The sequence below is a fragment of the Callionymus lyra genome, chromosome 4 (assembly GCF_982586985.1).
Source record: "Callionymus lyra chromosome 4, fCalLyr1.hap1.1, whole genome shotgun sequence".
Lineage (NCBI taxonomy): Eukaryota > Metazoa > Chordata > Actinopteri > Syngnathiformes > Callionymidae > Callionymus > Callionymus lyra.
In genome coordinates, this window is record NC_141821.1 from 3,305,887 (window position 1) to 3,318,386 (window position 12,500).

The 12,500-nt window shown below is 42.0% G+C and overlaps 1 protein-coding gene across 1 annotated transcript in view; it reads right to left on the bottom strand.

Moving 5' to 3' along the window:
• Positions 1-12,500, bottom strand: part of gad2 (glutamate decarboxylase 2) — a 23,698-nt gene that overhangs the window by 243 nt on the left and 10,955 nt on the right. Inside the window, exons 11-16 of the mRNA XM_087788463.1 lie at positions 11,800-11,864; positions 11,510-11,588; positions 10,662-10,811; positions 9,429-9,536; positions 4,818-4,907; positions 1-4,600 (exon numbers count right to left, since the gene is read on the bottom strand). The exon at positions 1-4,600 is cut by the window's left edge and continues 243 nt beyond it. Coding sequence (XP_087644589.1) covers positions 4,427-4,600; positions 4,818-4,907; positions 9,429-9,536; positions 10,662-10,811; positions 11,510-11,588; positions 11,800-11,864 — 666 coding nt within the window. The 3' untranslated portion in view covers positions 1-4,426. The remainder of the gene's footprint in view (positions 4,601-4,817; positions 4,908-9,428; positions 9,537-10,661; positions 10,812-11,509; positions 11,589-11,799; positions 11,865-12,500) is intronic.

Genomic DNA, 12,500 nt, shown 5'->3' on the forward strand with positions numbered 1-12,500 from the left:
CAGAGAGAAGAGGTTAAATACTAGAGAAGCACATGCTGAGGGACGACACACACACACACACACACACATCTGGATATACGTGGTGTTACCGAGCAGCAGCAGAGACAGAGCAGAAGAAGAAGAAGAAGAAGAAGAAGAAGAAGAAGAAGAAGAGCAGGCGACATGCAGCAGCAGCACAGAAGCCGACACGGATCACACGTAAAGGCCGACGCGACTAGTCTACACGTGACTAATATGACACGCACACTCAAGCTACACACAGCTACACACACGTAGATATACTGGTCCATATAGAGATTAATAGAGATATAGGAGCTGGAAGAAGGCAAGGCATCGCATGCAACGTGCAGAAAGGAAGCGAAGCAGCATCAGCAGAGAAACAAAATGCTTTTTCCAAAAGGCAGCCGCGGCCGGAATTCCCGACGTCGACCGTGTCACGGCGTCGCCGCCAAGAAACTTGAACATAAAAACATTCGGTGGGATTTTAAAACTGGGCCCCCTGCTGGCCTGTCACTGTCATTACAAACGAGAGTGATTCCAGAACAGTGGTTCTACCTCATGCATGCTGCGGACGTTTACCGGTCGTCGCTATGGGTTACCTTTGATCTATTTGAACAGCAGATAAACTTCCACCAGTGGGAGACTCCCATGATGCCGTTCTACACACTGATCAATTTAGTGACGGCTGATTGGTCGTGACAATACTGTATTTAAATGATTTGTCTCTGTTGCTGTGTCAAAAGCGATTGGTTGGCTGGGCGGCAAAGCATAACGGGAACTGTGTCAGGTCACCGTCGCTGAGGGTTGAAACGTCTTATGTCGGGTCTGAAACGATCACATATTGTTGTTGAATACGTTTTGTCCATATAAGTAAATGTTCTTATTGTTTCAGGTTTTACGTTCGAAAAAACACCCAAAATATAAACGAGGGACTGAATATAAAAGTTTAAATCCGAGTCAAGACTTAAAACAGGGACGAACCATTATCGGGTAAAGACTCGAAGCACAATAAACTTATTTAATTTGTGTAGTTCACTGGATGATGTTGTGTAACATACTTTATACTTTTCTAAACAAAGATAAGTCAATGTTTTTCCAGATATTTTACTTATAACCTCACAAATGGCTTTATTAGGGCTTGAGTTACAATAACTCCGGTGTCTGTTAAACTGTTGGAAAACAACGTCATAAATAAAATTATGTAAACAATAGATGTTATAAATCCTTAAAACCTTTTCAATCTAAAGAAAAACAGTTTTAATCCAGATTACTGTGATTGTATGTGAGCAATATTTACAATGTTTCAACAATTAAGTGAAACTTTATAAGACAAGATGAGATTAAATGGAATAAATACGCATTACAGAGCATTTTCGCCACCTAGTGGTTGACCGCAGTTTTGTCTGGAGAGAAACACGTGACCTACTCGTGACCCACTAAAAACAACTGGATATTTGGCTCGAGAACCACTGTTCTAGAATGAATCACTTAAATATACGTTTATTTAACCGATTACTTTTGTTTTTGGTTTACTATCAAGTTTTAATTGACCACGAATCAAAAAAAACTTCCTGGTGATGGTGTTGAAGTGACGCTAAAGTTTGTGTGTTTCTGTACATGAAGTTGACATAAATATCAACAGAAGTAACACAACTGAAGTGTCGGAAAAGCGAAGCCGGCCCCCGGGACCCTCGTAACATTCAGAGCTTCAGCAACATGTTCCAGCAACAATATTTTCACGGTAACTCTTGACATTTTGCACACAGTGTTCACTCTAAAGTGCACGACCTCCTCACTGGAGGCGAACGACACGATACCAGCAGCTCGAGACGAAGGCAACACACACACACACACACACGCACACGCACACAATCGTCACAAATAATAATAGAAACAGTGCTTCAGAGTCGAGGTGGCTTTGCATATTTGACTCGCCTCCGAGTCGGACCCGGGGCGACGCCGCCTCCTTTAAAGCCAGTTAAAAACCCTTGAAGTCGCGCGAGCACAGGATGAAAATACGTTTATATATATATTTGAAAACATGAGACTCGACTCACCATAGTCTTATATACACGTATGTTTACAAACATAGACTCGGACATCTCTGGAGTATTTACATCAAAAGTGATTGTACACTAGTTGTGCTTTGCTAACGGCTTCTAACGACGATGCTACAGAGCCCGGAAGAGAGTCGAACGCACTCCGGGTCGTTTTGGTTCCGAGTGCGGATTTGGCCCCGTTCGTTGGAAATATTGCTTGTGAAAGTAGTAATCTCAGCTGTGGCACTGAAAGGGCGCCCCCTTCGGGAGAAAGCAGGCAGCACACTAGACATTTGTAACGTCACATCTCAGATTTGGAGGAGGGACTCGATTGGACCGGGCCGGTCCTGTTCTGAAGCATGTTGCTCCTACTCAGGGGTTGGAAGCTACTGAGATGGAGTTGACCTTAAGAGCAGTAAAGTTTGGTTCTGAAGACTAGAAGCGGCTTCAGAGATGACCTTGGCTTAAGTTGTTTGAGGAGATCAGCTGACGTCGCTTAGAACGAGGAGCAACATCACGACTCCTGCACTACGGCTACGATCGCACTACCGTTCTTCATGCAACTACTGCTCACGTATGTGGAGCAACATCCGTACAGAGAACATTATGCTCGAAACCTTGATGTTACTGGTTACACTGATCTGGATTTGTTCCAAAGACTGGGAAGGTTGAGGATCTTCTCGCCTGCAGTTCATACAAAACTCTGCAGCCAGAATTCTGAGCCGCTCTAGTAGAAGAACTCACATTTCTCCTTCAAACTCTTCACTAGTTCCTTTCAGGATCATTTTAAATTCTGGTTCTTACTTTCAGATCTATTCATGGTCAGACCTTCCATCAGTGATCTGATCCAGACTTACACCCCAGCTCGGGCTCTGAGGTCTGTGGATCAGAATCTACTGATGGTTCCTGAACTTCAGGACCAGAGGAGAGAAATCCTTTCGGACTGTTGCTCCTAAGCTTTGGAACCATCTTCCTCTGTGTCTGAGACTTTTCGAGACTTAACACTCCGGAGGTCAAGGTCGGGATGACGACAAAAGTCGCATCATTATACTTTGGCGGTTCATACTGCTATTGCTATGAAAATCCAACGCCGGTCCGACTCAGTACCGTATTGAAAAGTGTTCTAATTATGATTGGAAAATGCAGGATTCAACGTGACTCGTGCTGTTCAGGTCTGGGTCAGTGTTACTGCAGTGTGAACGCAGCCCAGGATCCGTACACCTGTCCAGACCTTTCCTGGCTCACCACATTTGAGTCTGACCTACACACTGATCTACTCGGAGAAGACGCCAAGAAGATCTCGACACACTCGCATCTGACAGACTTAGAAGTCGTAGATCTTGTGTCAGAACATATTTGTTCCGTGTTCTCTTTTGGTCATTCAACGCTACACAGATCCAGCCCTACTTGCCTGGACTGGGTTGTGTTTCCACCGGCCCGCCACCTACTGGGGGTCATTACATGGTGCCACGAAATCTGGAGGCAAAATGGTCTGGACCTCGTTCACGGAACACCTGTTTCAGACCAGCAGACGGTACTCCTTCTCGCAGGGGGTTCTTAGGAATGGCGGTTTCTGGCATTGGGAGTTGGGAGTTGTGCCGACTTCAACCATTTTAGTGCCGGCTCGGCCTTCTCAGAACCGGAGCAGGTACAAGGTTTCTCTAGGAATCTGCTTAGACAAACCAAGCTGGTGGAAACAACACAAACCGGGTAGTCCAGTAGAGCAGGGCGAGGACGAGCCGGTGTCACTTGACGCGACTGAAACTTCATTGATGACTTCTGCTGTGTCGGGTCAGAGGTCGCACAGGAAGAACAGAACCATGAACGTAACTATCGGAGCAAAGACATGTTAAGAGTCAAATGGCTTCAGACATTAAGCAGCAGAAGATTTCAAATGGACCCTAAAAGTGGACTTTAGTCTGGACTCTCCTCCTCGCGACGATGGACCTGGACCGCGGGTCCCGAGGGTCCGGTGAGGACGTAAAAGGCAGTTGATCAAGCTGAGGTAAGCTGAAGTGCTTTTTTTCTTTTTTTTTCTTTTAGAAACCACAACAGCACAGCCACGTTTGGCACTCCACGACGAACCGGGTCAGAACCGACCTACTGCACAAGCGTCTCGGATCACGAACGTTAAAGATTGACACCACTGACACGACGACGATCAGACAGAAGCACTTTGGAGCGGGAGGCGTCCACAGCCAAGCTACGACACATCTTACGCGAATATATACTTATATATATGTGAAATATACTCTTAGATACTGTGCAGGAAGCGAGAGAAGAGAGAGAGAGAGAGAGAGAGAGAGAGAGAGAGAGAGAGAGAGAGAGAGAGAGAGAGAGTTACCGGTACATTCACCACAAACTATCCCTCAGGAAGCGCGAGAGTCTTATAGATCCTGGCCGAGGCGCTCGATCTCCTCGATCAGGAAGTCGATGTCCTCGAAGGTGGCGGCGGGATTGGAGATGACCATCCGGAAGAAGTTGACCTTGTCGCCCTGCGGCTGGTAGCTGACCATGGTGGTGCCGTACTCCATCATCCGGGCCTTGATCACCGGCGCCACCTGCAGGGGGGACAAGAGGTTATCGACGAGCAGGAGGATCCAAACCCCGCGACCCCTGGGGTGTCGGCGCTCGTCACGAGATGACCCCGGAGCAGCTCCGTCTGAGATCGTTTCTCAAGAGCGCGACATCACGGCGCCGGTGTCGGTCCGGGCGGGAGGGCGGGGGGGGGAGGCATGTGTCGGGGGGGAGATAAGACACAACCTTATCTCTGCCCACCTTGTGCAAGTGTTTCTTCCTCTCCTCTTTGTCCTCCATGTAGCGGATCCCGGGGGGGAGGTACCAGAAGCAGACGTTGGTGTGCTGAGGCTGCAGAGACACAAACATCAGCTGAATAGGATCTACTCCGGGTACTCCACACTGAAGAGACGACCTTTAGAGGAACACGAGCTCTCAGAACGACTTTATGAGCGACACTTGAATAATAAACACGACTGTGACTTCAGAACAACGTCATCTTAACATCGACGGTTTATGTTAACATTTTACTTTGTGTGTGTTCTCTGCGACAGACTGGGGTGCTGTCCAGGGTGTCCCCCCCTGACGCAGATTATAGATTTGATCTAATTGGACTTAATTACTCACTTTGACATATGTGTTTGTTTATTGCTATAATAATAAAAAAGTTGCTACAAATGTTAATATCTCTCAGAGAGACTAATAAAGTTTACAGTATCTATCATCATATATTTGTCACATGATGTGACAACTTTGCAATGGATTGTGGGATCATTGTTACATGTGCTGTGTATCAAGCGCATACTTCTCTTAGTATACTAGAAGTTAGTATCATCAGGATAGTGTACGTACTAACTAGTAACTAATCCTCCACAGATAGTATGTCTCAAACATACTTCTCTTAGTATACTAGAAGTTAGTATCATCAGGATAGTGTACGTACTAACTAGTAACTAATCCTCCACAGATAGTATGTCTCAAACATACTTCTCTTAGTATACTAGAAGTTAGTATCATCAGGATAGTGTACGTACTAACTAGTAACTAATCCTCCACAGATAGTATGTCTCAAACATACTTCTCTTAGTATACTAGAAGTTAGTATCATCAGGATAGTGTACGTACTAACTAGTAACTAATCCTCCACAGATAGTATGTCTCAAACATACTTCTCTTAGTATACTAGAAGTTAGTATCATCAGGATAGTGTACGTACTAACTAGTAACTAATCCTCCACAGATAGTATGTCTCAAACATACTTCTCTTAGTATACTAGAAGTTAGTATCATCAGGATAGTGTACGTACTAACTAGTAACTAATTCTCCACAGATAGTATGTCTCAAATCACATACTACTCTTAGTATACTAGAAGTTAGTATCATCAGGATAGTGTATGTACTAACTAGTAACTAATCCTCCACAGATAGTATGTCTCAAACATACTTCTCTTAGTATACTAGAAGTTAGTATCATCAGGATAGTGTACGTACTAACTAGTAACTAATCCTCCACAGATAGTATGTCTCAAACATACTTCTCTTAGTATACTAGAAGTTAGTATCATCAGGATAGTGTACGTACTAACTAGTAACTAATCCTTCATAGATATTATGTCTCAAACATACTTCTCTTAGTATACTAGAAGTTAGTATCATCAGGATAGTGTACCTACTAACTAGTAACTAATCCTCCACAGATAGTATGTCTCAAACATACTTCTCTTAGTATACTAGAAGTTAGTATCATCAGGATAGTGTACGTACTAACTAGTAACTAATCCTCCACAGATAGTATGTCTCAAACATACTTCTCTTAGTATACTAGAAGTTAGTATCATCAGGATAGTGTACGTACTAACTAGTAACTAATTCTCCACAGATTGTATGTCTCAAACATACTTCTCTTAGTATACTAGAAGTTAGTATCATCAGGATAGTGTACGTACTAACTAGTAACTAATCCTCCATAGATAGTATGTCTCAAACATACTTCTCTTAGTATACTAGAAGTTAGTATCATCAGGATAGTGTACGTACTAACTAGTAACTAATCCTCCACAGATAGTATGTCTCAAACATACTTCTCTTAGTATACTAGAAGTTAGTATCATCAGGATAGTGTACGTACTAACTAGTAACTAATCCTCCACAGATAGTATGTCTCAAACATACTTCTCTTAGTGTACTAGAAGTTAGTATGCATCAGGATAGTGTACGTACTAACTAGTAACTAATCCTCCACAGATAGTATGTATCAAACATACTTCTCTTAGTATACTAGAAGTTAGTATCATCAGGATAGTGTACGTACTAACTAGTAACTAATCCTCCACAGATAGTATGTCTCAAACATACTTCTCTTAGTATACTAGAAGTTAGTATCATCAGGATAGTGTACGTACTAACTAGTAACTAATCCTCCACAGATAGTATGTCTCAAACATACTTCTCTTAGTATACTAGAAATTGGTATCATCAGGATAGTGTACGTACTAACTAGTAACTAATCCTCCAAAGATAGTATGTCTCAAACATACTTCTCTTAGTATACTAGAAATTGGTATCATCAGGATAGTGTACGTACTAACTAGTAACTAATCCTCCAAAGATAGTATGTCTCAAACATACTTCTCTTAGTACACTAGAAGTTAGTATGCATCAGGATAGTGTACGTACTAACTAGTAACTAATCCTCCACAGATAGTATGTATCAAACATACTTCTCTTAGTATACTAGAAGTTAGTATCATCAGGATAGTGTACGTACTAACTAGTAACTAATCCTCCACAGATAGTATATCTCAAACATACTTCTCTTAGTATACTAGAAGTTAGTATCATCAGGATAGTGTACGTACTAACTAGTACCTAATCCTCCACAGATAGTATGTCTCAAACATACTTCTCTTAGTACACTAGAAGTTAGTATGCATCAGGATAGTGTACGTACTAACTAGTAACTAATCCTCCACAGATAGTATGTCTCAAACATACTTCTCTTAGTATACTAGAAGTTAGTATCATCAGGATAGTGTAGGTACTAACTAGTAACTAATTCTCCACAGATAGTTTGTCTCAAACATACTTCTCTTAGTATACTAGAAGTTAGTATCATCAGGATAGTGTAGGTACTAACTAGTAACTAATTCTCCACAGATAGTTTGTCTCAAACATACTACTCTTAGTATACTAGAAGTTAGTATCATCAGGATAGTGTACGTACTAACTAGTAACTAATCCTCCACAGATAGTATGTCTCAAACATACTTCTCTTAGTATACTAGAAGTTAGTATCATCAGGATAGTGTACGTACTAACTAGTAACTAATTCTCCACAGATAGTATGTCTCAAATCACATACTACTCTTAGTATACTAGAAGTTAGTATCATCAGGATAGTGTACGTACTAACTAGTAACTAATCCTCCACAGATAGTATGTCTCAAACATACTTCTCTTAGTATACTAGAAGTTAGTATCATCAGGATAGTGTACGTACTAACTAGTAACTAATCCTCCACAGATAGTATGTCTCAAACATACTTCTCTTAGTATACTAGAAGTTAGTATCATCAGGATAGTGTACGTACTAACGAGTAACTAATTCTCCACAGATAGTATGTCTCAAATCACATACTACTCTTAGTATACTAGAAGTTAGTATCATCAGGATAGTGTACGTACTAACTAGTAACTAATTCTCCACAGATAGTTTGTCTCAAATCAAACTCTGCTGCTACACACTAACAGGAAATTATGTGACAGCTTCTTCTTCTACTACTATTTAAGGATGATTTCAACCAGCTGTAGGAACACTATCGCCACCTGCTGGCAGCAAGTTTTGCAAAAAAATATGAGAATCGTAATATTTGCGAGATATTTAAGCTGGTATCAGCACCAAAGACGTGTCATCCTTCTACTGCTGCTGAAAATACACCTGTACGTATATGAATATATATATAATATATATATATATATATATATATATATATGACGTAACTTCTGTTTAAAACGTCACTAAGATGGAGCTGTTTAGGGTGGTTAGTGTCCATCGATCCATACTCAGTTCTATGGGCGTTTTAATGACAATTTAGTGTGCATGGCGCACTAAATTTCGCATACTAACAATTGAGACACACTTACGCACTAAAAATACTAACTTTGAGTACAAAAGTATGCGATTTGAGACACAGCAAGGGTTTGTCCTTCAGGCGGCCATTTTTGTTGCCTCAACAGATAAATACAAACATTGAAAATAGTTGAGAAGCTTTTCTAGGTGAGAAAACTTGTGTCTACGAAGCCTCATGATGCAGTTTCATTCTCTCCACTAGATGTCGCTCTCTCGCTCCATAATCTATTGTTTCAAACTATTCCGTTGTAACATCATATCATCGTCCTCTAAAGTGAGGGCGCCCCCTGCAGATCTATAAAAGAAACAAGACACTGCTTCATGAAGCTTCATCAACATATGTGTATATAGACGAGTGATGTTAGTAAGTCATTTTTATTTATATAGTGCTTTTCCAGACCAGGGTCACAAAGCGCTTAAACAATCAAAACAATACTCTAAAGTATATACTTTAAAGGTCAAGATATTCATTTTTCTTTTTCAATAAAGGTCTTGGTCTGGGTTTCAATTCAGATCACAGTCGCTGCAGCAGAAAATAATGTTCCCTGATGTTCCAGCAGGGGGCGCCACTGACACAGTCGCGTGTCAACCTCCACACGCGTGTCTCTGAGGCTCAGCAGGAAACAAAACACAAAGACACAAAGACGCTCTTTTCATGTAAATGAGCCTCATTAGGCCTTTTTCATGGAGGTCAAAGGTCAAAACACTTCCCAGAAGCTGCTGTCAATCGAAACAGACGCACCTTTCCGTCAAACACCATCTCGTATCCTTCCCGGTCCTTGATCTTGTTGTACAGGTACTCGGACAGTTCCAGACACTTGTCGATCTGGGCCTCGAAGCCGATGGTTCCCTGCGGCGGACGGAGATCTCGTGACCGATCATCGCAAACAAGCGTTTCACGTCACATGTTTAAAAACATTGACACGATTTATTATTGAACCTTTTTATTAACGCAATTATCATTTCTTTGAATCATTTAATTGAATATTCAAATGTTGATTTAAAGATATATATTTATATTTATAACATAGAGTTTGTGATTCTAATTCAAATAGTTCAAAAATAAATGTTATTTATTAACTGTTTGAATTCAGTATCAAGTCTCACCAGACTCAACCAAACGAGCACCGAGTCGCTCGCTCGTCCGTGATTGGCTGAAAGTTTGATCCAGTAGTTCTGTGCTCTGTTGGTTCTGTCTGGAGACTCTATTATTATAGACTCTATTGTACCAACATTTATATATTGAATTCACAAGACTCAGTTTAAAAATATATTGAATTTAGAAAATGTATTTTTGAATGATTAGAAATAGAATATAATGTGAACATTTTTTAAAAAACACACTTTTTTTATTCAATTATACAAAAAAAACTTTTCAATGATTAAATGATTAAATTCAATGATTCAATAAAATATTTAAATGGTTAAAAATGTGAATTAGTTCAATATTCTGATGATTTACTTCCTTGTATTCATTTTGTCACGTGTAAAAAGGGTTATTTATTTAAAAAAAAAGTTTTTTATACAATTATCCAACAAAAACTACTTTTCAATATATGAATTATTAAATTCAATGATTCAATAAATAATAAAATGGTTAAAAATGTGAATTAGTTCAATATTCTGATGATATACTTCCTTATATTACATATATATATATATTATAATTATTATAATATTATTATTATTATTATTATTATTATTATTATTACTATTATATTATTATATATATTACATATATGACATTATATATATATATTACATTATTATATTATTATATTATTATATTATTATTATTATTATATTATTATATTATTATATATATTACATATATTACATTATATACAAACAATTTCCCGAAGGAGACCTCCTGAGGATCAATAAAGTTCTACCTAACATATATTCATTCTTGTCATCAGTTTAGTTCAAAGTTCAAAAATGTTTTTAACCTTCAGATCTAAAGAAAAAGACTGACCTTCGCCCTCCACATGAGCCAGAGCTTGAAGATGTCCACGTGGCGTCCGCACTGCAGCGCCTTGTCCCCGGTGTCGTAGGACAGGTCGTAGTGCTTGTCCTGCTGGAACAGGTAGCAGGCGTGCATCTGGTTGCAGTCGTGCATCAGACCCTGAGACACAAGGTGGGACACGTCAGGTGGGACACGTCAGGTGGGACACGTCAGGTGGGACACGTCAGGTGGGACACGTCAGGTGGGACACGTCAGCGGGGGGTCTACAGGTCTGCAGGGACACGTCAGCAGGGGGTCTGCTGGGACACGTCAGTGGGGGGTGTACAGGTCTACAGGTCTACAGGGACACATCAGCGGGGAGTCTACAGGTCTACAGGGACACATCAGCGGGGAGTCTACAGGTCTACAGGGACACATCAGCGGGGAGTCTACAGGTCTACAGGGACACATCAGCGGGGAGTCTACAGGTCTGCAGGGACACATCAGCGGGGAGTCTACAGGTCTGCAGGGACACGTCAGCGGGGAGTCTACAGGTCTGCGGGGACACGTCAGCAGGGGGTCTGCTGGGACACGTCAGTGGGGGGTGTACAGGTCTACAGGTCTACAGGGACACATCAGCTGGGAGTCTACAGGTCTACAGGGACACATCAGCGGGGAGTCTACAGGTCTTCGGGGACACTTCAGCAGGGGGTCTACAGGGACACATCAGCAGGGGGTCTGCTGGGACACGTCAGTGGGGGGTCTACAGGTCTGCGGGGACACTTCAGCAGGGGGTCTGCTGGGACACGTCAGTGGGGAGTCTACAGGTCTGCTGGGACACGTCAGCAGGGGGTCTCCACGCCTGCAGGGACACTCACCTCCTCGCGGATCAGCAGGGCCGAGCACTGCAGCGGGACCGACATCATCTTGTGAGGGTTCCAGGTCACAGAGTTCGCTCTGTGGACACGAACCAGAGAATGAAACATCACTGTATCCTCTCGTCCTCAGTCATCACCAGGATCTTTCCTTTAGGAGGACGTAACGACTGACGACCATCTAGTGGTTCTTTTTTTCTTGTTACTTCAAATGTAAAGCGTCTTCACGTTACTCTGTTCTCTGTCAATAAAGTTTTATTCGAATCAATCAAACCTGGGAAGAATTCTCTCACCGATCGACTCCGTCCAGTTTCCAGCGATGTCTCCGTGACATGAGAAGACTTCCTCCCCACGCTCCCTGAACACACCACACCTGTCAACACCTGAGTGTGTGGGTGGGTGTGAGTGTGTGAGTGTGTGAGTGTGAGTAGGTGTGTGTTTGTAGGTGTGCGTTTAGGTGTGTGTGAGTAGATGTGAGATGTGTAGATGTAGATGTTTTTGTGAATGTGTGTGTAGCAGGAGGTTAGACTCATGTCCACGTTTGTGTGTGTGTGTGTGTGTGTGTGCATGTGTGTGTGTATGTGTGTGTGCATGTGTGTGTAGCACTCATGTCCTCGTGCGTGTGTGTGCATGTGTGCACGTGTGTGTGTATGTATGTGTGCATCTGTGTGTGTGTGTGCATGTGTGTGTGTGTGTGTGTGTGCATGTGTGTGTAGCACTCATGTCCTCGTGCGTGTGTGTGTGTGTGTGTGTGTGCACGTGTGTGTGTATGTATGTGTGCATGTGTGTGTGTGTGTGCATGTGTGTGTGTATATGTGTGTGCATGTGTGTGTAGCACTCATGTCCTCGTGCGTGTGTGTGCATGTGTGCACGTGTGTGTGTATGTATGTGTGCATGTGTGTGTGTGTGTGCATGTGTGTGTGTATGTGTGTGCATGTGTGTGTAGCACTCATGTCCTTGTGCGTGTGTGTGTGTGTGTGCACGTGTGTGTGTA